At 34.5% G+C, this 25,328-nt stretch overlaps 4 protein-coding genes across 4 annotated transcripts; 2 read left to right on the top strand and 2 right to left on the bottom strand.

Annotated features, from left to right (window-relative positions):
* Positions 1-846: 846 nt before the first annotated feature.
* Positions 847-2,385, bottom strand: LOC133202530 (perlucin-like). The gene is made up of 5 exons (XM_061338367.1): positions 2,373-2,385; positions 1,984-2,117; positions 1,730-1,829; positions 1,356-1,611; positions 847-899 (listed from the first exon to the last, which is right to left on the bottom strand). The coding sequence occupies exons 1-5, from the start codon at positions 2,383-2,385 to the stop codon at positions 881-883; spliced, it is 522 nt and encodes a 173-aa protein (XP_061194351.1). The 3' UTR covers positions 847-880.
* A 123-nt stretch (positions 2,386-2,508) lies between these two features.
* On the top strand, positions 2,509-4,394 carry LOC133202528 (perlucin-like protein). Its single transcript, XM_061338366.1, has 5 exons — positions 2,509-2,560; positions 2,661-2,764; positions 3,695-3,785; positions 3,946-4,168; positions 4,364-4,394. Exons 1-5 carry the CDS (start codon positions 2,509-2,511, stop codon positions 4,392-4,394), a joined length of 501 nt encoding a protein of 166 aa, XP_061194350.1.
* A 3,941-nt stretch (positions 4,395-8,335) lies between these two features.
* LOC133202598 (mini-chromosome maintenance complex-binding protein-like) lies at positions 8,336-19,405 on the top strand. The gene is made up of 15 exons (XM_061338441.1): positions 8,336-8,416; positions 12,078-12,157; positions 12,335-12,517; positions 12,831-12,932; positions 13,107-13,296; positions 13,541-13,614; positions 13,768-13,868; positions 13,977-14,143; positions 14,658-14,781; positions 14,905-15,022; positions 15,251-15,416; positions 15,757-15,890; positions 16,149-16,313; positions 16,415-16,503; positions 18,448-19,405. The coding sequence occupies exons 1-15, from the start codon at positions 8,359-8,361 to the stop codon at positions 18,560-18,562; spliced, it is 1,866 nt and encodes a 621-aa protein (XP_061194425.1). The 5' UTR covers positions 8,336-8,358; the 3' UTR covers positions 18,563-19,405.
* Positions 18,928-23,911, bottom strand: LOC133202527 (uncharacterized). Its single transcript, XM_061338365.1, has 8 exons — positions 23,569-23,911; positions 23,117-23,440; positions 22,925-22,987; positions 22,147-22,497; positions 20,740-21,051; positions 20,236-20,490; positions 20,075-20,155; positions 18,928-19,100 (listed from the first exon to the last, which is right to left on the bottom strand). Exons 1-8 carry the CDS (start codon positions 23,909-23,911, stop codon positions 18,928-18,930), a joined length of 1,902 nt encoding a protein of 633 aa, XP_061194349.1.
* Between the last annotated feature and the right edge of the window lie 1,417 nt (positions 23,912-25,328).

Below are 25,328 nucleotides of genomic sequence, written 5' to 3'. Positions count from 1 at the left end.
TTTTTTTTCTGTTAAAACATACTTATTGTACACTGTCGGAATTCCCATAGATGATAATTACGCCCCGTTATTAGCAGACCTATTTTTGTATTTATATGAAGCACAAATTATTCAGAAACTTCCACATGAAAAGAAAAAAGCCTTCGGTTCGACATTTAGATAAATGTATATCGACAGCGTTTTATCAATTAACAATATTCATTTTCATCCCTACGTTGATTCGATATATCAGTTTGATATCGAAATAAAAGACACCGTTATAAAGTCTGGCACATCTATTTCATATTCGGATATTTTACTAGAAAAGACAATAATGGTAACCTAACTACAAAACTTTATGATAAACGTGAGGATTTCAACTTTTCTATTGTCAACTTCCCTTATTTTTGTAGCAATATACCATTATCACCTGCATATATGGAGTTTATATCTCCCAGTTGATTCGATACGCAAGAGCGTGCTCTACGTACGAACAATTTTTAAAACGAGGCAAGCAATTGACAAATAAGTTGATGAAATAAGAATATCAACACTCTCGTTTAAAGTCAACATTTCGCAAATTCTTTCGTCTATACTATGACCTTGTCAGCAAATACAGTCTACCATTAAGTCAAATGGAAAAATACAGATTTTTCTTTCCCGATCATGACAACGAGCACTCAGTGGGTGTGACAGGTCGACAGGGGATGCTTACTCCTCCACATGGCACCTAATCCTCTGATGTTTTTAGAGGTCCGTGTTTGCTCTGCTCCAAATTTGTATGGTTTCAGTCGACGTTTGAGCTCGATTACTGTTCGTTATCTTCATATTTCATCCAAACAACTTCAATAAACTCTTTATATGTACATGTTATATGTCCGTAGTGTTAAATGTGCTATGTTCAATCATCTGCTATAGAGCTGAAAAGAAAAACAAATAAATAAATAAAGTAATTAATTAATTAATTAAACATATAAATAAATAAATAATGTTCAAATAACGCCTTTCTAGCTTTTCTCGTAGCCATATACAGTTAAGAATTTTGTTGCCAATTTTTTCTTTTTTTTAAGAACATTGAAAATACATGTACAACATTTTATGACAAAATTGATGGATATTAAAAAAGTTTTATTTATCCATACATGTATGTAATTGAACAATATATCTAAATGGGAACCAATCATTTAACAATTCTGGAAGGTATTTTATATGTTCGATATATAAATTCTATTCCCAGGTCCCATTCAACAAGGTACTGCCTCCCTTACGCCCACATAACGTGCATATTATCAATGGATTGGACTTGATTTCTATACTGTTTAGATTTTTTTTATATGTTTATGCAAAACATTATCAGGCTCTCTTCGGCACGTTACCTGTCCTCACAAATGGCGTGCAATAGTGCACTACAAGGCCAATCCCCGTACAAAAATCCCCCCTCGAACCACAGTCCCGCGCAGTCCTCGTTAGGATGGTCATCTGGTTGGTTTGGTCCCCACTTTACATAAGTAGCACGCTCGTTGTTAGGAGAGTCCTCCGGAGCGTTCAGTCTCGTGTTTCCCATCCACATCCACTCTCCTTGTACAATGGCGTCCGACAGATTAATCCAGTACTCCTTGACATCGAAAGAAGCTAACAAAGATAACTAGTCAATTTCAGTTGAACAAGAAAAAAAGGCTGAAACGTTTCAAAATAAATAAATGCAGTAATGACGGCCATTGCGCTATAATGTAGTGTTCTTAGCTCTTACTGTCATTTGCTTTTAACTGGTTTGCTATATGAATCAGAAAGTTGTGTTCTGCAGCCGACTCTATTCGAACCAGTTCGCCTCCTAGCGTTGCACAGTATGTCTACAAAAAGCCATGTAATATATAGCTAATCTGTAGCTGAACATAACATATTGTCATTTGCATCAATAGGGTATCATCCTGTGCACACCAAAGTGTTCAGTTTGTATTCTAGGTTTTCAAATACTAAATGTTTAATGTGACTTTTGCAACTTACGATAGCTTCTGGCCAGCTGAAATGTTCATGCACAAATTTGTAGCATGACTGGTGAAAAGTATATGTGTTTGATCCCAACTGACAATTCGGTTGGCCTTTACACGATAATACAGACACTAGTGCTATTGCAAGACCTGGAAAAAAATTGGAGTGAGAAAAAAAGAAATGTGTTACAAAATCCGAGCAGAAAAGTTTGGTAAATATCTGTAAAGGTATTTTGTCTTTATTTCATCTTATCCTTTTATCATACATATATAGAAAATACATTATTCACAAATGTTGTGGATGCAATGTCGAATGAAAACTTGTTACGTAGTATTCATCTTTCCATCTAAATATTTAGTTTATATATATAGAAAGAAAAAAAACATTTATGGAAATGTACTTACAAAGGAGGAACATTTTTAACAAAGTAACTTTTATTGCGTGAGTGAGAGAAGTAATCTACACTCCTACTCTCCTATATTCTAGGTATTACTTATCGTTGACTAAGATAAGAAAATATGGTGAATAATGCACTTATCGATGACAATGAACAAATGTGCTTTACTGGGTCTTTTTCCCTGCTTATTTTTAAGTAAGTAAACAACCTCTCTCTCTCTCTCTCTCTCTCTCTCTCTCTCATTTGACAGCTTTAGGTATGGATTGTATGATCCTACACAATTTTTGTCTTGCAGTCCAAGGCATAGAATCTATAGAAGTCTGTCCTGACGGATTCACGAAACATCAAGGTTCCTGTTACAAGTTCCTACACCACCATCTCAGCTGGCCCGAGTCTATAGTCAGTTTTGTACATGTATTACAAATATATACACTTTTATAATTTTGGTTCGTCTATAAGCAAGGCCGGTAAAATTCAGATCAATGACAAACATCCCCATACAAAGATATTTTGGCTCATACCCCAACGTACCCTAAGGTTTAGTTAATTACATTTCTCTATTCAAGTGATAATTAAATAGAGTTTAGACTTACTCGATAAAATTTTAAAGTTTTTGATGATTGACCACGTTTTAATTGCAAAAACATATAACTGGTATATGTTAATATGAGAACATAACTCAGATAAGTATGAGGCGCCGTTTTGGTATTTATTGCAATTTAGTGATATCACATGTACCTATTCGAATAGGTGATATCACCTATTCAAAATGAATAGGTGATATCACCTATTTGAAAAGGTGATATCACCTATTTGAATAGGTGATATCACCTTTTCGAATTGGTGATATCACCTATTTGATTTAAATAGATGATATCACCTATTCGAATATGTGATATCACCTATTCAAAATGAATATGTGATATCACCTATAGGCGATATCACCTATTCGAAAAGGTTATACATGTATCACCTATATGAATAGGTGATATCACCTATTCGAATAGGTGATATCTCCAATTCTAAAGCTGAATAGGTGATATAACCAAGTGAATAAGTGATATCACCTTTTCAAATAGGTGATATATCACCAATAGGTGATAACACCTTTTCAAATAGGTAATATCACATAATGGCAGTAAATACCCCCCCCCCCCCCCAGATTAATATCATTGCCTATGAGACTCCAAAATGTAGACATGTAAAATATAACGTTATATTATGAGTATTATCTAAAGATATAGAAGTATCTCTTATATTCTTTATATAAGCTAAATATCAATTTCACCATTATACTGGATGAAAAATTAAGGGTGTAATTTTTTTTAGACTTTCTGTAAAGTGATTGGTGCCCACCTTGTTACAATAGAAACAGAAATTGAACACAATTTTCTGATACAGAAAATACATGAAATTGAAGGTACTTATAACTGATCTTCCTATATGTACAAGTAAACTTATAAATATTATCAAAATGTATTATATTCACATTTATCTTTTCTTTTGTCTGGATTTGAAACTGAATGTGTGGTACTTATTAATGCATTTAATATTCATACGCGACCCAAATATTTGTACAGGTTCTTTCGATGTTAAGGACTTCTGGATTGACCTGAACGATGCGGCAGACCGGGGAACGTGGATGTGGAGCCGGACCCACACACAAGCCACTTACCTCAAATGGGGAGGGGGTAACCCAAATTATTTCGCCCGGGAGGACTGCGGGGGTTTGTATCATGGCGGCCAGTATTTCTTTGGGGACTTTGTCTGTGATCGAAAACAACATCTAATCTGCGAAATAAAGTAAGTGATTGTTCAATTTCGTTACATTTTTTTCTCTCAGTAATCAAATAAGAGTATATTTTATTCTTGGGAGAAATATTTCAAGACTATACATTTGAATCAACAATGTTTCTTTCTCTGTTCAAGTTATAATTGAGATTAGTTTTACCCTATAGTCTTAATAATATTAATGATATTTTTTAACGTAATTTGCAGTTTAAACTTTGGGGAGACAATTATTGGATGATAATGCTGATGTATACGAGGGATTTCATTGAAGACATATTCTTTTAAAAAATAATAAAGAATTAAATGGCAAGCCAGAATTGGCGTTCTTTTTATTCTCAGCAAATAAAATAGATAAATTTTTAATAAAACATCATTATGGTTTTAAAATACGGTACGCTGTATAGCAGTCTTGATCTACATATGACTATGTTACGGTAAGTATTTTTGATTTGCCTGCTCAGTCGTGTTATGTTGTGAAATTTGTCTAATGTAACAGTGAAATGATTCATTGATCTTATCCAATAATTATCCTAAACTAAAATGTAAACCCTTTCTCTCCCTTCCCATGGCATGTGTTTAAATTGCTGAGGACTCTGAGATTAGTGCAAATATTCTGAATTTTGAGTATCGATATCTTTAGGATACCATGGATAAGTGAAAGTGAGTTGGAAGTTCCATCCACATTTACTATATGTGTTTTAACTCATCATCTCGAATTCTCGGATATATCGACTTTTTTCTCGTTCCCCTAAAGTTCGAGATAACAAGGTTTGACTGTGCAATGTAACGTCTGTGCTCCGGTTTGCCGCTGCATTTGAAATCCTTCTGAGGTTGACATCAATCAAAAATCAAACATTTAACAGACATGTGTTTATTTTTATTGAGACTTTTCATATCGAACACTCTTATGAGCGGAGACCGGACACATCAGAAGTCCAGTTTTAGAGTCGGTCTTCGAGCCATGCATTTTAAACTCACTGGTCAATCATAAAAGATGTTCCAAATATATTGCTGATAATATCATGTTGTAAATTTTCAATTTACTAGGTTAAGGTAAAAATGGAAATACTTACATCCATAGACTGTGCAGGAATTAAAATACAGAATTTGTTTCATCGAGATGTGTTGGATTTATGGGCATACTTTTCAAACTAAAGCCCAGCTTCAAAAATTAATGCAGCATGGAACCTCTGTCTTTACAGCACAGATAATCATATCTCAGTTGATTTATCAAAATTTAAATGAAAATGGTTCCTTTATGGACTTGATTATCTTTTATTTAAGAAAATAGAATGAAAGTTCATTTCTTTGAATATAAGAGAGTCTCAAAATAATATGCGACACTAATTAACAACCCATTCCAGTATAGAGTATCCGTATTATTTAGAAGGAAATTATTTTTCTTTCCATAACGTGGTTTTGGATTATCAAAACTTGTTATCTTAGTTCATTTGTGTTACTTTTTAAGCAAAAGAAATACGCCCATATTGAATTTTGAATCGTGTTATGTGTTGAAAAGGGGGGGGTGATCCTTAAAATCGATCATGTACAAGTATGCAGGGTTAGAAACTCCCTAAAATTACAACTCGCAAATAATTGCGAGTACCAAGAAAGTGAACTCGCAATTTTATGAGACTACTCGCAATTTTCATATAAAGTTAAGTTTATGTAAATTAAATATGTAACTTAAGGAAAAAGTAACTACTGTACAATACACAAAATACAACTACAGTGTGACTTTTAGTTAAATTACTGATTTAAATCAAAATCATTGTGTTCTGTCATATTATATAATTTTGCTATAGTTTCAATGCAAAAAAAATCAACTCGCAAGTTTTTGCGAGTTACCTAATTTTTAACTTGCAATTTAGGAATTCTAACTCGCGTTTTGCGAGTTGTATATAGTGAATTTCGAACCCTGGTATGCATGAGAATTTAATGCTTTCCAATTTTAATTTTTTTGAAAAAAGAAGAATGGCGGAGATTACTCTTTATACAGCTGTTCAGGGCTCGACATTAATTTTTTTTTCCTACTTGTCCATTCGGACAAGTGACCAAGACATTTACTTGTCCGATTTTTTTTCAATAAAGATCTAATACTGTCAATTGGAAAACTAAATAAAGTCCATTACATGTGCGTGATATTATTCATAAATACAACAAACACATAAAACAAAATTTTATCTAGACTTTCTGTCCTGACAACAACATCAATGTTCACAAGTGAAACTGTCAACATAAATTCGCAAGTTTCATGCCTTTGAGTATGCAATAAGTGAACTTCGATCCCGATCGAATGTGAACTCAATTACGAACCATATCGGGATCGAAGTTCGGTTTTTATGTACTGTTTCCGTATCTGAAGTACCGGTAAACTTTCAAGTCATTTTTAAATTATTTGGAGACGTCTTTACATTAAAATACACTTGTCCAATCGGACAAGTGCCCAGCAATATCCACTTGTCCGTAATTTTTTTCCACTGGTACCGGACAAGCGGACAAGCGTTAATGTCGAGCCCTGACTTTTATATGAGCTTGTTGTCTGACGTCATGGCGTCAGACAGTATTAGATTTAGCCAAGGCTTGTTGGTCAAGTCGTTCAATAGAATTCTTGTGATAACTTGATCTTGGAAACTTCATACTCAGTTGGAGAGCATGGGGAGTACAGAAAACAATCATGCTAAACACCCAAACAAGCCAGAGTACTGGACCTATTTATTATCACATTATACATTACAGGTTACATAACATTTGGCCATTCTCGAATGCATATCATTTATGTCCAGCAAAACAGCAGGAATGAAGCTGATCAGGTCAACACTTGTCGATTATCTTTATCAGATTAACTAATGGATGTTTATTTTCAATACATACTAAGACTCTCTACCTTTAGATTTTTTATGAATCTACACATATTCATATCTTGCAGATGTTTGATTTCCGCCCCGCGTGAATTAAAATTGTGAGTGTATTTACCAATAACCAGTTAATATCTATAATGTAACTATAACATAGTTCAAAAATTATCAAAGTGAAGGATAGATGTTGAATATTATTTTGCTTAAGGACAGATGATACAAACAAACTTTTATTGAATATCTTGAAAATAACAACTAATGCCATGTTTATATAAGTAAAATGAATAAATTTAACCGCATAGTTTTTAATTTTTCATTCGAAATTTCACATTAATAAGATTTAAAGTGACAAAAATTGTATAGATTAATAAGGATTAATAAGGATGGTTGAAGACAGGTAGAATTTTGAACACCATAGAAAGTATACAATTTCTTAATAATTTAGAAATTTATTATTTGCATTTTCAATCAAAATAGGTCCAAAAATATACACCTATCCAGACATCCAGACATCCATTTTTTGTTTGTATCATTTGTCCTTAAATGCAAAGATGTTAGCTACGTTCATTTTTTTAAATAAGACATTTCTTAACTATCAAAATTGTTCACCAATTGATGTTTTAGATTTTTATATGTTGCAACTTTTTCTTTCGAAAAGAAAATTTCAGAAATTTGCAGTTTAGGGTGGACACTATCAAGGAAAAATTCCTTATAGAGCATACAAAAGTTATCAGAAGTTAACATTTACATGATTTAGGTGACACAATCATAAAATAGCTATGTATATAAATCGACAAAATTATTGGGGGGGGGGGCGGTTCCTACAAGTAATATTACAAGTAATATAATGTACATAGAATAAATTCATGACAAGTTTTATTTTATGTTGATGCCACTGAATTGAAATTTTCTTGTTTCTTAGCAAAAGAATTCATTTCATGACTAAGACTCATGTTGATTACACTGTATTTAACATTTCTTGATTCTTCACGTAAAAATAAATTTGCTCAAGTCAGACAAGCTTTTTAGGAAAGCTAATACTTGTATTAAATTTACTTTCGTGGACATTATCTGTCTTGTTTATCTTTTAATATAAGAAAAGCACCTGGAAAAAGAATGGTGTGTCCTTTAAAAAAAAAAAACAAAACGGCGGTTTCGAATGACGCTTTTGGGAAATGTTCTTCCTATTCAATTTTTACCAAATCTATTAGAGATTTTTTGATGTACAATGCATCTGGTAAGAAAATCAAAAGAACGACTTATCTAGAACCCACGTGATTTGGCCATTTCCCGCCATAATTCATCTCTTTGTTAGTTTGTAAACAACGGAAAGAAAAGATAATCATGCCTGGTGTCGAAGATTGGACCACTAATCCTTTAGGAATTGTTCAGAGTATTTATGGTAGGGTTCCCCTTTATGATTATTTTCTGAGAATTAAGCAGTATATACAGATGTGTGTTTAAATTGCATGGCCAGTGCCAGTGACAAAGTTGCATGGCACAGGCAGTACACAGGTCTAGTCAAAAGACTCTTTCTACATACGTAGTTACTTATAGCTACCTAGGTATTTCAACCTACTCCAGGTAGCTATTTTACCTACTTTTTGCTATACTTGCATTTTGTTGCCTAACACAAAAACATCGCAATATGGTTAGTACCAAATTACGTAATACAATCACACTAAAAATGAATATGTAGGGGTGCAACGATACACTAACCTCACGATACGATACGTATCACGGTATTCAGTTCACGATACGATACGTATCGCGATACATGACAAGGTTAAAAAGTCTTTCAAGTTTGTCATCATATTTTTTTTAAACTTGACAGGGTTATACAAAATGTTCATATTTTTTAATAATAATTAAAATAACATTTTGTTAACTTGAATTGGATTGTTAGGTAGATCTTTGAGTTGTGACAACATTCTAAACCAATAATGAACATTTACAGGGAACTTGGGGACCTTTCCTAATAATCTTCCTTTTAAATTGGAATGAAAAAGGAAGACATTCATTCTTTTATTCCTTTTATTTACGTAGAAAACCAGTTGTCATATTTCTCGTGTTAATATGTTTTAGTCGACAAGGCAGCTAATTTTCATCGAAATACACACCGTGATGAAATATCGTGTATTACCAAAGAATACGTTTAGATCTAAAGGGTTTATCATTTGTCTTAACACCTATAACTTATAATCACATTAAGTCCTTCTCCGTGTTAAATCTGACGTCTGTAAGATGCTGGAGATGAGTTTAACTGCCGTAAATGCGTTATCGGCGACGTCACGTTTTGCGCGGAAGCCATTTTGAAATAGTAAAAAAGGAAATAACACGGACAAAACGGATGATTCTGGACCGATTGAACTGAACCGCGATATCAGTCTAGCGTATCGTGAATTGAACCGTGGAAAAATATACCTCGATATACCGTCAAACGGTTTATCGTTGCACCCTTATGAATATGACATAGTTTTTGGCCCCAAAATAATTACTTTCTGACTTATTAATTTTGCATGAAAAACTACACCCAGTTTCATTTTCTGGTAGCTAAGGATCAAAACTAAGTCTAAAATATCTCACAAATCTGTATCAATTTTAAATCTTATCGTCATGCTTTCTGAAATATAATCGCGAATGTTTTTGGAATGATTTTTTAATGAATTTCCTCTCCATTCTCCACCGTCATAAAGTTTTCAAATTAACACCCTGAATTTTGCCGTGCAAATGCACAAGATGATAAATAAAAGTTTGACCTGTTTTAAAGATGCGCCATAATCATCATTTGATTTTATTTTGAAAGACAGGTGAAAGTAGGTAGAAGTAGATACTTGCAGTAGGTTTAAATACCTAGGTAGCTATTAATAGCTACATAGGTAGAAATAGTCTTTCTACAAACCAATCAAATCTAATGTTAAACTCATAGGAAATAATATTAGTTATCCAGGTTTTATCAAGGGTGTACAGGGATTACCCTGGGTTTTATTCCATACACCCTTCAGCCTCAGGGTGTATGGAATAAAACCTGGAGTAAATCACTGTACACCCTTGATTGAACCTGGATAACAAATATTATCCATACAATAGCCACACACAAGGTGGTGTACAGTAATTCAAACAGTGGAAATGCATCTTTCACTTAAAAATGTTCAAAAAGCAGCAATGTTTATAATTGCTCTTGGTTACTTTTTTAAAACTTTAGAGTACAAATAGTAGTCATATAGTTGCAATTTTTTGTTTATTTTAAATAAGAAGCAAACTTGTGAAAACTTGCTTTAAAATAACTAAATAAAGCTAATTTAAGTGGCTAAATGAAGCTATGTAGAAAAATCGACCTACATAGCTAAATGTGGTGATTGCACAGGACCTGTTAAAGGTGCATAGTTACTATTCAAGGACCAAGCGTTGGAAGTATGTAGGTCTGGAAGTGTGTTGTTTCAGGCATTATTGACAAAGTGTGATGTTTGGATATTTGGTCTGAATGTGGAGATTGCTCTCCATTTATAAATTTTCTTAAAATATATAGAATATTTGACGTATCAAAATCAATGAAATTTGGTTACATTTCCTGATGAAATAATCTCTTCTTTTTTTTCAAACTGTCCTTTACTCTGCCTTTTTTTTTTTGAAAGCGCTGTGCTTTGTTTGAAATATTTGTAAGTTTAAGGTTTAACTCTTTCCCCCTCACAAGCGCCTCTCGACGCCTAGCCAGGTTTTCCGCACAAGCGTCTCTCGACGCCCATCCATGATTACCGCACTAGCGTCTCTCGACGCCTATACAGAATTTCCACACAAGCGCCTTTCGACGTCTTGTTATTTTAAGACTATGTGAAAACGAGACTATGACGTCGGCAACTTTGGGGCAGGTATCAAATTGAAGCGTTATTATTGGCCTACAAAAATAAAGTATGTGCACTGTCATCAATTCACGTGTACCTATAAATAAAGATGGTTTTTACCTTGTATGGTAGGAAAAACAAAAGTTGTTAATTCAAAATGGCGGATTACGAACAATGTACGGTGAGATTATTTCTATTCACGCGACAATTTAGATAAACTTTATGGGTTTTAGGATGCTGAATTGAATACATATATTCCTAAAGAATTCATTTGTGCAGAAAAAATTAATTTGGAACATTATAATTGGCCAGAAAACCTTCGACATTTCATGGCGTGCGAGTTGAAAGTCACATGGCCAGTATTCTGGAGCCGATTTTTGTGTAAAAACAACTACAACAAAAGATTTCTTGGGTGATATGTTTTATCCAAACATTATTATAGACTATGTGCATCACAAAAATAAAAGTGCACGGCGAATAAATGCACAGAAGAGAAAGGAAGACCGTGTCTGGTACAAAATCACTGAAGCAGAAAAGAAGGCTTACTTGGCCAAAAAAAGAAATTAAAAAGATTATCCGTTTGTGTAAACTTCGCAGTGTGCATCTATGCAAAATGTGGATCTTTTCACATACCAAAATAGACATTGAAACCTTTTTATTGACTGTAAAATGATTAAATTCTAAATATTTCGTCATGAATGATGTGTGTATATACACTGACTCATGACATTTACCAAACTTTTTCTTAGTTTAAAAATAAAGGATTGGCTTTAAATTATCATCATTGTAAAGATGAGATTGTGCTGAAAATAAAAATACTTGGTTTTATATACTTTTACCCAATAATTTGAGAGTAATAAGAATAAATATAAAGCACTGTGATTTTTTTCTTTATTTCTGAAAATGCCTGAGTAAATGGGGTTATCACTGATGCTAGACTGCTGTGGAGATAAGGCTGCAGCAGTGGCTTGCTACGGGAGTATACAGTAACGCCTTATCTTCAAAGCTCTGAGGGGGAAAGAGTTAAAAAAATGAAATTATATTACTGTGTCTGTCATATAAAGCAAAAATAAAAAATAATTTATTTTATATGAAGTGAATGGTACAAATTGGAGCATGCATCTCAAAAGTGAGCAAATGTGACACTGATAATTTTTGTCAAGACAACTTGCTCATAAACACTCTAATGACTCTATTAATGAATGATTGTGTATATTGTAGATAAACATGGATCAGCAAGTTCTGAAAAGGTCCAAGAATACTTTCATAGCAAGACAAACTCTGAAACAGCTCGTCTTTGGGTAAGATCAATTTAAAAATGATTTTGTTTAGACCTTGAAGATGAGAAGTATTTAAGATCAAGGGATCTTATATTTCCTATGTTTCAGCTAGGTTTAGTAAGGTACAGACTTTAAAACATTTTCTCCAACAATTATAACAGATTTTAAAAATGCCAATACCTATTTTCACATTTTTAGATACCCAGTTTAAATGATACACCTCTTCACTGTCTCCTGCCGAATTCCTTGGTGCGCTACAGGTGTATGGTCCAGGACATGTTTGACCCTGAGTTCTACATGGGGGAGTATGAAGTGTCGGACGTCAATACAAACACTACCTCGATGAAGTCGGGGAAGTACAAGGATATAGCAGAATGTGCCGTATGTAATACACACACTTCATATTCTATATGCAAATAATTCCTTTTCAGACATTTGCAAAAGTAGGCCTGCAGACTAATTAAGTTTCAATATGATTGAAATCATAATAGACCATGTAAATTATCATACTTTAGAATAGCACAATCTAGTTTAATTTAAAAAAAAAAAAAGACTGTTAGAATAAGAAAACTGTGAATGTCATTCAACAAAAACAAAAAAAAATTCTGCTATGGATGAGATCATCCTTTTTCCAGGTTGAGCAAAGATTGAATGTTAATTAAAAAAGAAAAGTTATGCAATTTTATGTTTTTAGAAACATCAAGAAATTAACATGGATTCAGATAAAAATGTAACAATGGAGAGGCAGACCCTGTACTGTGTCCCAATTCCAGGAGAAACTGAATGGGTCAAGTCAATATCCTTCGGTCTTAATATTAGTTTCAGTTCATAGCTAAATTCTGTGTCCAAAATACCAGTACTGGACTATAGGCATGTAAAAAAAAAATTACTGTCAGGCTTGTAAAAAGTTAATCACAGCAAGCCTGGTGGGCATTTTGAAAAATTGTACAAGATTCCTTAACTTCGAAACGGATATTCAGACAAAGCAGGAAAGAAAAGTTTTCCAACATCCTCTGTGGCCTCCAGTAGGTCAAAACGAGGCCTGGAGGAGGAGGACCAGGAACATCAGTCAGACACTCACATGGAGGAGGACACTGAGGGGACAGACAGTAAATCTGAGGACACTGCCAACAAAAGACCAAGGGCAGATGTTGTGGAAGGTTAATAACTCAATTTAAATGCTACTCAGTATTCTGTAACTATTGCACATGTAGCATCTAATCTGTCACCATTATTCAATTCATTTGTCTGCGAGTTTGTAATTCTAAAACATATTGTTTAAATGGCTGTTTAGACTCCCACCAAATTTTTCTGACCTGTGTATAAGTGCACAATGTAATTTCACAAATGGCATAAATCGCTAAATGTCCAGCTCTAATAAAATTTGGTTTTCTCTGGTTATAGGATCAGTACCTAGAAATAACACGGATCTAAATTTCCCTTTAAATGGAGAAAAGGGACTGCCATGTTTAGTGAAGGTATCCTCATATTTGTTTATTCTGTAGTATTAATTCTTGTAACCAAATATTAAAATTGTAGCAAGATCTGACAAAATTTCAACATTTATTTTATTAGTCAGTGTAAACTTTTGCAAGTAACATGGTTATCAAATTATGCTATTCAATCTACAGATTTATGAAGATATGGACGGGTTTGCAGTTAATGATATGGTCGAATTTATAGGGGTTCTGTCAGTTGATCCATCATTGGCGCATTTCCATGAAGAAAATAGGTACATAAATTAGATGAATGGTTTTGGCATTATTTTATCAAATGAATTTAAAAAATTCAGCTTAATTTGAGGTGGAGTGAAGAATTTTTTTTAATTTCATGTTGACAGATCCGATGGCTTACAGAGTAGTATCGATGGTTACGAGGAACCCATGGAGGAGAAAAACGCACATGCCCCGCCCCCTTCTCTGGTGCCAAGACTTCACGCTTTGGTTCACCACAAACTGAAGCATAATAACCCCCATGTATCGACAGAGAAAATCAAATTAGACTCAGGTAACGGGATCATTTACTGTAAACCAACTTTTATTCGTGTGTGAGTAATATTCGCGAGTTTTGCGACATACTTTAACTCGCAAATATTAATCGCCCCAAACTAATTGTTTTGTATATGTAGAAAATGTTTCCTCAGTCGCGAAAATCAATTGTTGCGGATTGGTTTCAAACTGACGATTCGAGGATAAAAGATGACGTGAATAATAGTTGGTTTAAAGTGTGTGCAATGCCTTTGAGCTCTGTAAAAGAATAATGAAATTTTTTAAATGTCATATTAAAGGTTTTTGTCTGTTCCTCTGTGGCATAGATAGTTTTTAAAGATATTAAGGTACAGTTTCAAAAGTTATTAAGGTACAGTTTCAAAAGTATTGAAAAGAACCATTTCTCTTTCTTTAAATATGGCTGAAAAATTGAAATGGTAAAGACGTATAAGGTTTTATTTAAGTAATATAAATATATTTATTTTTTTTGTGTGTGGTATTGATATTATGTTTTGTTTCTATATCTTTTACAGATGTAAGTTCCCTTAGGACAGAGATCTTCACATTACGACGTCAGATCTTGTCAGCTCTTGAACAGGTCATGCTGGGAGACTCGCTGGCAGCGGAATACTTCCTGTGTCATTTGATCTCCTCTGTGTAAGGCAGTAATTGATTTATTGCATATTTATTCCAATTATAATATAACAAGTGTTATTTTCAGAAAAAATATATATTAAGTGTAAAAAAAATTATTTTCATTTTGAATGTATGTGTATTCAGGTATGGAAGAGCTGATGTGATGCCATTAGGGAAGTTTAGTTTGAATATCACCCACTGTCCCCCAAGTAAAGAATATGGACAACTAATACACACTTTCATGGAAGCACTTACTACTAAGGTAATAATTTGATGATCTGGATAACATTATCTAAGAGAATTCATGGCATTTAGTATATAATACTGTATGAAATTTTGGTCAGAAAAATTGAACCTGACCTAAATTATGATACAAAGGAGTGATGGGCATAAAAATGGGGGAAAGGGGGTGGGGGGGGGGGGGGGGGGGTTGATCATGTCATTTGCATTTGGGAAATATATTTTAAAATAAATATCTCATGATTTACAGTGTCACTTTCTTCCCTTGTCCATTGAAAACATGAACAGCTTGAGACTGTGTCCAGAGAAGGACTACACGGCTAACAGGCTGAAGAGTGGTGTGTTACAGCTGGCTGCAGATACCTCTCTTATCATCGACGAGACACAGCTACAACCAGGACAGCTGGAAGCAGTAGGTCAGTCACAGTGTTATACTTCAAAGCTTAAGAAATCTTAACTCTTACGAACTTAACCAAAGCTCATAAAGGGGCCTTTTTCTGGCAATGTTAGACTATTCAGTCTTGGTGAATAATACATTTTATATCAAATTCGTGACAAATAAAAGTGATGTGATTTTCCACTTATATCTGTGTTGTAATTTCATGATTTGTGGAATAGTTTGTTTCAAAGTACTTTGGTCATTATTGAAGCAAATTTTCAGTGTTTCTGCAAGATTACAAAATTCAGATCCAAACATAGCTTTGTTGAAGTGTTACTTGATATTCAATTGTTGATTTAATTTTCTCATCTTTTCAGGAGTGAGGAACATTACAGCTCTTGGAAACCTGATTAGTTGGCAGAAGGTGGAATATGATTTTCGCTTCCATAGACAAGATTTCTTATCCAATGTTTCCGTTCTGATTTTATCTGAAGCAAAGTCTATCTTACCAGTAAGTATATATCTTGATACCAGTAAGTATGTAAAATAAGGCAACATCTGCTAGCAGACCTCTCTCACATGTACATTGCGTATGACCTTGACTTTTACTTTATTAGACTTTGAACTTTGGAACTGCTCTTTGTATTGTTGATGTCAACCAAAAAACAAATGTGATAAAATAATTAGAAATAAAGTGTTATTTTAATAATTCAAAATCCATGTTTAAAATTATGAATAGTTATGGTTAAATACATCATTATCATTGCAGAGTGATTGTTTGGTACCTATGAACCCAGCCTGTAAAATAGAAAATCTACAGCGACATTTCTCACAGCTTGATGTCCTTCTCACTGCGGAATTTCTGGGTCGTTTGAGGAGTTATCTGACCATTTGTAAACTTCTGGAATACACAATTGATGACACCATGCAAAAGGTAAATAATATGATAAGAATGAAAGAACTGGAATATCTACTAGCATTCAACAGTTTCTTAGAGGTATGCAAGTTAATGCTAATTTTCTTTTAACATTTCAGTCAATCCAAGATGACTTTGTAGAAATAAGGAAGACAGATCCAAAATCAATGTCAGTGGATGACTTTCACACATTGTTGAATTTAGTCAGGTATTGATAATACAGAATTTTTAACACTTTTAGCTCACCTGAGCCAAAGGCTCAAGTGAGCTTTTTTGATCGAAATTTATCCGTTGTCTGTCATTGTCATAGTCGTTGTTAACTTTTCACAATTTCATCTTCTCCAGTACCACTTTACCAGATTGAACCAAACTTAGCACAGAGTATCCTAGGGTGAAGGGGATTCAAGTTTGTTCCACACCCTCTTCAAGGGGAGATAATTACAAATTAGGGAAAAATTATTGGCATCTTTTAAAAATCTTCTTCTCAAGAATCATCCTCAGATAGTGTAGATTCAAGTTTGTTCAAATCATGACACCTGGGGTAGGGTAGAGCCACAATGAACGATCAAAATTTTACGTAGGAGTATAAAGGAAAAATCGAATTACACCCATCCTCTGCCTGAATTTGTTGCGAGAAATGAACTCCAATATTTGAGCTAGCGTTGCTCAGTTGTGGCAATGCCACAGAAAAGGTGGGATTTGAACCACAATTGTTTGGCATTGAAGCCTCTGTGGGCACTTTAGTCAACTGCTCTGAGGCAGCGTGCCCTGCCATGTTAACTAATGGCGCCAGCATCTCTTGGTCCGTCGCCGTCGATTTCTTCTCAGAACGTGAACTTGGTGAGTCCGAACGATGTTGAATTATAATATATTCCTGATTTTCATCCATAATAAAGTAATAAAATAAAAATAACAGATGAAAATGTCCACAAATACGTAAAAAACAAAAAGAAACTGGATACACAACGCGGGTGGTCTTCTCTGAGCGAGCACTGAATTAACTATGATGGGTAGTGGCGGGAAAACTTTTATTGTTTCTATGAATTAGTGGTCATTATCTGCGCATGCGCTGGATACTGCATATTTAGCTATGAATGTACGTAAGAGGACGAAGGATAATCAAGTTTGTTCAAATCATGACACCTGGGGTAGGGTAGAGCCACAATGAACGATCAAAATTTTACGTAGGAGTATAAAGGAAAAATCTTTTACAAAGGAAAATGTTGGAAAAATCTTTAAAAATTTTCTTCTTAAGAACAGCAAAGCCATGATTGGTCATATTTATATGGAAGCATCCTCAGATAGTGTAGATTCAAGTTTGTTCAAATCGTGATCACCCGGGATAGGGTATAGGATCAATGAACGATCAAAATTTAACATTGGAGTACATAGGAAAAATCTTTAAAAATCTTCTTCTCAAGAACAGCAAAGCCATGATTGGTCATATTTATATGGAAGTATCCTCAAGTAGTGTAAATTCGTTTGTTCAAATCATGACCCTGAGGCAAGAGTGGGGCCACAATGGATGATCAAAGTTTGACATAGGAGTACATAGGAAAAATCTTAAAAAATCCTCTTCTTAAGAACAGCAAAGCCATGATTGGTCATATTTATATGGAAGATTCCTCAGGTAGTGTAGATTCATATTTGTTCAAATCATGATTCCCAGGGATAGGATGGGGTCACAGTCGATGATCAGAGTTTTACATGGAATATAAAGGAAAAATCTTCTTCTCAAGAACAGCAAAGCCATGATTGGTCATATGGAAACGTCTTCAGGTAGTGTAGATTCAAGTTTGTATGAATCATGACCCTCAGGGGTAGAGTGGGACCACAATGAAAGTTCAAACTTGTAGGGAAAAAAGCAACAGTTAGTCAAAGAAATATGTAAGCATCTTTAGTTAGTGTGGATTCAATTTTGTTCAAATTATCCTCCCCAATCCCCCATTTAGGGGTAGGTTGGGACCACTTATGCATTTAAGCTTTTCAATACTGAACTGATTTTTGCTTTTTTCCTAGCCACAGTGCTCAGGTGAGTGATGTCTCCCATGGCCCTTTAGTATTTGAAGTGTCATGCTCTGGCCTTATTTAGATACATGTATATCAACAATGTTTTTATCAATTAACAATATTCATTTTCATTCACCGATAGGTTGTTGTCACTAAGTGCTATGGAAACTGCCCCAACACAAAGTGTATGGGAGAAAGCTAAAACTATGGAGACAGAAAGAAAAAGGAGAATTCTAATGATGAACAGTAGTCAGTGATTCTGGGCTTATGACAGTTGTTTATATTATATTTCTTGGGGGAAAGGGACATTTCCAGGAATGGATATATAGCTTATGCAATATTCAATCTTTATACATGAATTAAAAAAAACATGTTTACAATCATGTATATATATGTAGTTTTATAAATTCTGTTAACAAATAAGTACCAATTTTTTTAAGGATTTCATTTATCTTAGGCAACTTTTCACAAATTGATCTTACAAAGAGGTTACCTATATTTAAAATAAAATCAAATAAAGCGGCAGCCAATTCTTCTTGTATAATTTCAGAAAAAAGAAGTATCCAATTTAGAGATCACAGCAATCTTATTGTATATTCCAGTCAATGCATTAAACAGCTGGTTATTTTTTCACCATCTTTTTTGTTGCACGTTTGCTTGTTTTCTTCTCTTGAATCTTGGTATCATGAAGTCCTCTATTTTCTGTTGTGTAGGAATGGACAGGCAATTCTTCTACATTAAAGGTGACAATCTTTGGTTGTAGAGATGTAAAGGGGGTTTTTGTTTTGACTGTTTCTGCAGGAGAAAAAAGGGAGATAATTGATAGCATTTATAATGAACAATTTATATGCTAATAGATAAAAAGTGAGGGTTTTTTTTTTTTTAAATGTTCATGAATTAAAGTACACTTAATTAAAATATTCTTGAATTAAAATACATACTGTTTGTTAGAGAGGACTTTTCCCTTTTTAATGCAGGGACTGGTAAATCTTTTTCTGGAGAGTTATGTAATGTTTTTTTGTCAGTTGGTTTCTCTGTATTAAGATATGAGACAGAGAGCTAAATAAATTTTCCAATGTTGGTGGACAAGAGCTGCTCAAGTTTCGTTCAGTTTTAATTGCTTAATCAACTCCAACACCCAAGTTTAAAAGGTGAAGATTAATGGCCAAAAAGTGATATATTTTATTTTAGTGTTTAACTTTGTGTCGAGGATACGAAGCTCATACTTTAGATAGGGATTGCTTACGCTCCAAAGTTGCATCAAGACGTTGACTTAAGTGCAAGAACATGATCACAAAAAAATATATGTAATTCCCTACTGCAGTTCCAATAAATGGAGGACCTTTGTGCAACTTTTGTTTTGCTAAATGATGTAGTACACCTTCCAAAATAAATTTTGAGGAAATGCCAGCTAAAACTATGGTAATTTTTGTATGAACGATATGTATATGTGTCCTGACCTTGACCGAGAAACGCCATTTGGACAAGTGAAAGGAATTGTGCAGAAAAAGTATGGACTTTCATATCGTTCAACATAGAAACTTTGAAATATTGTACCTGATAAGGTAGTTGTAACTTGACACAAAGTAAGTTGCACAGGTCAACATCATTATTGGAGTGGAAGAGGGCGGGTGTGCTGGCTCACATATACCCAGTTAAGAAATTGGTTATGCAGTACATAAAAAGTCATTTAATGAAAGCCAGAATACACATTTCGACAAAGAAGAAAATCGGAAATGATCTTGTAGAAAGTAGAGTGCTTAACTAACCTTTCTTCCGTAATACAGTTGAAATCCGAAAATTGTAAACATTTTGCTTCCTCTGGGTTAAAGTTGTAAAGTTCTTGTAACCTGCTAAGAAAAGTCGGATGTAATCTCCCAATGCAGTGGATAAGACACAATCTAAGATGCCCAAAGCCTCAGTATAATACCTGGACAGTTGCAGTTGCATTCTGTAAACCTGGTCAATGATGTTATGGATTTAGAGACCTTACTGAATCTGTCCAGAGCTGTGTCACACTCCAGCACATGCTTAAGGAGGGCCTGGGGCGTTCTGTACCGTCCCCTGCTGTCTTTATAATTCGTGTGGTGTGAGTGACAGGGCGGATCAGTGTAGTCTAAAATTCTCACATCTATTTCATCGCGAATCTCGTTGTAATTCTTTAAGATTGTACTACGTTGGCATTCTGTAATACAATTATATAGTTGTACACAGCTTCTTTTAAAAGTTTAGCTAGGAAATGGGGCTAATGACTTTAAATCCCGATTGCAAGTTCATTTGGACGCAAGGTCTTGCTGTTGTATGACTTTTCTTTGTGAATTTAAAATAAAAGTTCTTTAGAATTTGTTGCAGTAACTTCACTTTTAGGAAATAAAGTTAATATAATAATGAAAACCAAATTCAGGCTACATACAACAATTTCTAATCACTCTACCTTTGCACTGAAAAGCTGTGGGTGTCGAAGGAAATAGCTGCTCCAATATAAAAGTTTCTTTTGATATTTTTAATTCGTCCACAAAGACTTCCAAAGCAGACTTTCTCTTGCCTTGCAATAAACTGAGGAATCCTCTTGCTCTATTTCGCCTACTACCCAGCCTCTTAATCCAGTTTACCTCTTTCTCTGAAAATATGCCATCTTGTTGGAAGCGTGTAAGAAAACGAAATGGTTCTAACTCGTCCTCCAATATTGTTCTGTTGTCTGCAAGTAACTCAACCAGAGAACTTCTGTCGACTTCCCATTGCTTTCCTTTCAATCCATTAAAGAAATTAAATTTAAACCTCATTTAAGATTTTTGAAAATTCTTTTGTTAATGTCAAACAAAACACACAAGCGGTAAACTATGGTTAAAAATACCTGGTATCTTCTGGCTTGGGACCTACCCTATGGACTAAAGTTCAATTTGGATTATGTAAGATTCGTCAGTACTTGACTAATAAATACTAAGAGACAGGGCCGCTCATAAAACTTTTAGCAGACGACCACTTGATTTTGAGAAGGGGTGGGGGATGGCAAATGTTTTCGAGTTAAATTATTTAATTTCTTGCAACTTAAGGTCGGTTTATTTATTTTCAACATACAAGTGTATTTTCGAGAACAGATTATTTCCAAAATCTGCCCCCTCCTCAGAATCAAATGGTTGTCCCATTATCCGATAGTCACCTGTAGATGATATAGTAGTAAAAAGAAATACCTGATTTTTGATCCAATATTCTGGTCTGGGGAAGAATCTGAATCTTAATTCAGTTTTATAATCAATGCAAGTTTTATCAACATTACTAAATGGAAATAAACCTGCTAAACCTACCATGCTAAATTATCAAACATTAAATAAGGGTCACTTCTGCATCCTACATGTATACTTATAACATATCTGCATCCTTAGCACAACTATTTTATAGGTATATAACAGTTGATTTTTAAACAACAGAATGCAGAGAGTTTCAAAGACGACCTTTTACAAGAAACCACACCCTTTTAGGTCCATTCGGAGCTCGAGGAGAGAGACAGAAATTCGAATACACTTCTACATGACATAGTCAAAGGCAAGCAAATATTTGCCTCTTGGAAACCCTTGTGACTGGTATCGAAATAAAAAAAAACATCTAAATTTCTTAGAAAGTGCAGGCATAATACTGTGGAATCATTTTAGTTCGTGAGGAGTCATTATGTCGTGGTTGAGCAAAACTTTACTGGTTTGCGGTGATGTAATTTCGTGGGTAACTCGTTTACTCTAGATTCAATGAATCAAACGATTACAAAATAATGGTGGATAAGGTTTAAATTCACGAACATTGGTCCCCACGAACAATGATGATTTCACAGTAATATACAGGATAGAACCTTCCATGAATCCACTTGTTATTGTTTCTACTTGAAGCTGTAGAGTTCCCAATGGAAGGAGTCCCAAGATTTGAGAATCCTGGAGAATCTTCTGGATAAACGTCTTCAAACTGTTTTTGTCCAGGTTCTCTGCTGCAGTACTTGTCAGGGCCTTCAAATATAGAACTATGGACCCGGCATGGCCATCCTGTATGCTCATATGCATGAATCTGATGGCCAGTTCATCTAGTTTTGAATCATTGTTTTGGATTCTGCGCACTAGCACCTTTTCCAATTCCTGTATTTTCCGCAGATGTTGATTTCTGAATTTGAAAATGAGTACATGGTCACCATCGTCATCTTCACAGTTCACTGTAAATGAAACCATGTCAAATATGTCAAAAGGAAGAAAATTTGACAGTTATCTCGAGAGCAGATGCGACTCATATATAACCATGTAAATCAAAGTTTAAAAAACATTTTTCTCCCATTAGGCTATAGCTACACCTATTATGCGGTTCCGTTGTGCTACGTTATATTTCTTTTTGCTTCTTTCAGTAGTAATGTTCAGATAGGCAAAGTTTTGAAGAATTTTAGTAAAGTAAAGGGAGAAAATGGTTCCATAATATCTGCTTGTTAGTCACCGGTTTTTCTCCCAGCTCGAGTTCCTTAATCTTTTAATTGTCAATAGACACTCTGCAAGCACTGTGTCTATTGTCGATTACAAAGTTATAGAACTCAAGTTAGAGAAAAACTTTTCACTTAAACACACATAGATTTTGGAACCTGTTTGTCTTACCATCGACCACTTTCAGCAAATGCTCATCTTGGAATAACACACTGACATGTTTTTCACTACCACCTGTGGGAAAAATAAAATCGTGTTTGTCAAATAAAGCATCCTTCTTATCATGTAATTAAATGTACTTTTTAAATTTATATTTTACTACTATAGCGACCCCTCTTAAATTTATGGTAATTAGACGTTTACCTCTTGTCTTGCTGAGGTTTGTTTTCTTCATATGTTCGATGACTGACACCCCGGGTAACACATGACGTAAGCAGTCGACAGCGCAAAGGAAGCAGTTCAAAACGACAGGGTCATCTTTTATAACCTTCTTAAGAAGAGCTCTAGACCGCCTCGATTTCGAATTCTGATTTTGGATCTCGTCATGGTCATAAAGAGAGAATTTGTCGTCTAGTAGCTCTTGTAACATGAAATCAGCGATGGAGATTGCTTCAATGGTTTTGCACAGGAATGTTTCTTCCATGTTTATATGGTGTATTGTTATATCACTTTGCCACTGTGAGCAATCTATAAAAAAGGAGATGCGTATTAAGTTCTGTTTATGTAAAGATATACACAGTATTTGATATTATGTTATTAAGAAAAACTAAAGAACAATTTAAGAAAGACACATTTTATATACCAAACATAATTACCTTCTTTGGTTTTAAAGTCCTTTGTATTTTTTAAAGTATGAAGAATGTAACCATATCCGCTTGCTGATAAGATGTTGACAAATTTGTTGCATGCAGATCTCCCGTGGCGGAGCAGAAGTTTCAGCAGTATATCCAGCTGTACACATCTGGGATTGGGACTACAAGCTATGTCAAGATCATGATCAGAAAGGATCCCCTCCTGATACAGAAAAGGGCATATATATCCGGCTGACAGCTCCTCCTTGAGGAATATGTAATTTCTACGCACTATGATGTCCTCTAGAGGTAAAATGAAAATATGACAGAAGGATCGCAGGTCAAAGAAACTTATGTCTGGATGCATATTATAATATACACAGAGCCGTATTTTATTTACCTGGTAGTATTGTTATGATTATTTTGGCTTCGTTTCGTGAAAGTTCATTTTGTTCTTCTTCATCAGTTTCATCTGAAAACAAGATTTGTTTGTGATGCCCCCGTATGACAACTTATAGCAATGGTAAAACTTTCTCTAATGCAAATCAAATATGTTGATACCCCAAGTAAGGTCTTGTCTCGAGGAATATACCTGTGAAATATGAAAACCCTAGAAGCAACCATTGAATAGATATAGAAAAGGTTAAAGTTTTTCAAAAGTAAGTCAAACATCAAGGTCAAGGTCAATGGATTACAATTGTTGGTATCCAAAGAAAGGTCTTGTCACAGGGATTACATATGTGAAGTATGAAAGCCATAGCACCAACGGTTCAAAAGTTATGGCCAAGGTTAAAGTTTTTCAAATGTAGGTCAAACTCCAAGGTCAAAGGGTCAAAGTTGTTGGTATCCAAAGGTAGGACTTGTCACAAGGATTATATAAGTGAAGTATGAAAGGCCTAGCACCAACGGTTCAAAAGTTATGGCCAAGGTTAAAATTTTTCAAAAGTAGGTCAAACTCCAAGGTCAAGGTCAAAGGGTCAAAGTTGTTAGTATTCAAAGGAAGGTCTTATCACGAGAATTACATATGTGAAGTATGAAAGCTGAAGCACCAATCGTTCAAAAGTTATGTCCAATGTTGAAGTTTTTCAAAAGTAGGTCAAACTCCAAGGTCAAGGTCAGAGGGTCAAAGCTGTTGGTATCCAAAGGAAGGACTTGTCACAAGGATTACACGTGTGAAGTATGAAAGCCCTAGCACCAATTATTCAAAAGTTATGGCCAAGGTTAAAGTTGGATAAAATTTTGCAAAACTGGGTCAAACTCCAAGGTCAAGGTCAAAAGGTCAAATATGGTGGTACCCAAAGAAAGGTCTTGTCACAAGGAATACACTTGTGAAATATGAAAGCCGTAGCTCCCACCAATCAAAAGTTATGGGCAATGTTAATGTTTTTGCAGACAAACAGACAGACAGGCAGACGGACGGACAGGGCAAAAACTATATACCCCCGAATCTTCGATACGGGGGCATAAAAAAGAATGTAATCAGCGATATCAACTTGATCGATCACCAGTTATCTTTTAATGAATTATACAGACTTTTTTTCCACACTGTACTTTAATTTTTATCTGTCAGGGCCCAAGTTTTACAAAAGAACTTACGACTAAGACCAAAAACTTTAGCTTAATAAATGTAAGGAAGAAAGTAATTCACAAATTTTAAATTTTGGTCCCATAAGTTCTCTTGTAAATCAGGGCCCTGGTACCCAGGTATATTATTTTTACTCGAGTAAAACTATACTAACCAAAGCTTAAGTTTCTGAGGTACAATGCTAGACAAAGTCATAAAA

The sequence above is a fragment of the Saccostrea echinata genome, unplaced genomic scaffold (assembly GCF_033153115.1).
Source record: "Saccostrea echinata isolate AGI-Se365-2 ecotype Australia unplaced genomic scaffold, CSIRO_AGI_Sech_v1 ptg000047l, whole genome shotgun sequence".
NCBI classification, from domain to species: Eukaryota; Metazoa; Mollusca; class Bivalvia; order Ostreida; family Ostreidae; genus Saccostrea; species Saccostrea echinata.
This window is presented reverse-complemented; position numbering and strand designations above follow the sequence as displayed.

Excerpts from the sequence above, each read along its gene's own strand:
- LOC133202530 (XM_061338367.1), bottom strand. Across the intron at positions 1,830-1,983 it reads TCAGCTGGCCAGAAGCTATC|ACATACTGTGCAACGCTAGG; the intron begins GTAAGTTGCAAA and ends GGCTTTTTGTAG. Across the intron at positions 1,612-1,729 it reads CCAGTTAAAAGCAAATGACA|CTTCTTTCGATGTCAAGGAG; the intron begins GTAAGAGCTAAG and ends TATCTTTGTTAG.
- LOC133202528 (XM_061338366.1), top strand. The coding sequence starts at position 2,509 with ATGACAATGAACAAATGTGCTTTACTGGGTCTTTTTCCCTGCTTATTT. Across the intron at positions 3,786-3,945 it reads GAAAATACATGAAATTGAAG|GTTCTTTCGATGTTAAGGAC; the intron begins GTACTTATAACT and ends ATATTTGTACAG. Across the intron at positions 4,169-4,363 it reads CATCTAATCTGCGAAATAAA|TTTAAACTTTGGGGAGACAA; the intron begins GTAAGTGATTGT and ends CGTAATTTGCAG.
- LOC133202598 (XM_061338441.1), top strand. The coding sequence starts at position 8,359 with ATGCCTGGTGTCGAAGATTGGACCACTAATCCTTTAGGAATTGTTCAG. Across the intron at positions 13,297-13,540 it reads AAGGGCAGATGTTGTGGAAG|GATCAGTACCTAGAAATAAC; the intron begins GTTAATAACTCA and ends CTCTGGTTATAG. Across the intron at positions 16,504-18,447 it reads ACATTGTTGAATTTAGTCAG|GTTGTTGTCACTAAGTGCTA; the intron begins GTATTGATAATA and ends ATTCACCGATAG.
- LOC133202527 (XM_061338365.1), bottom strand. The coding sequence starts at position 23,911 with ATGCATCCAGACATAAGTTTCTTTGACCTGCGATCCTTCTGTCATATT. Across the intron at positions 20,491-20,739 it reads CACAGCTTTTCAGTGCAAAG|AATGCCAACGTAGTACAATC; the intron begins GTAGAGTGATTA and ends ATTGTATTACAG. Across the intron at positions 20,156-20,235 it reads ATGCAACTGCAACTGTCCAG|GTTACAAGAACTTTACAACT; the intron begins GTATTATACTGA and ends TTTTCTTAGCAG.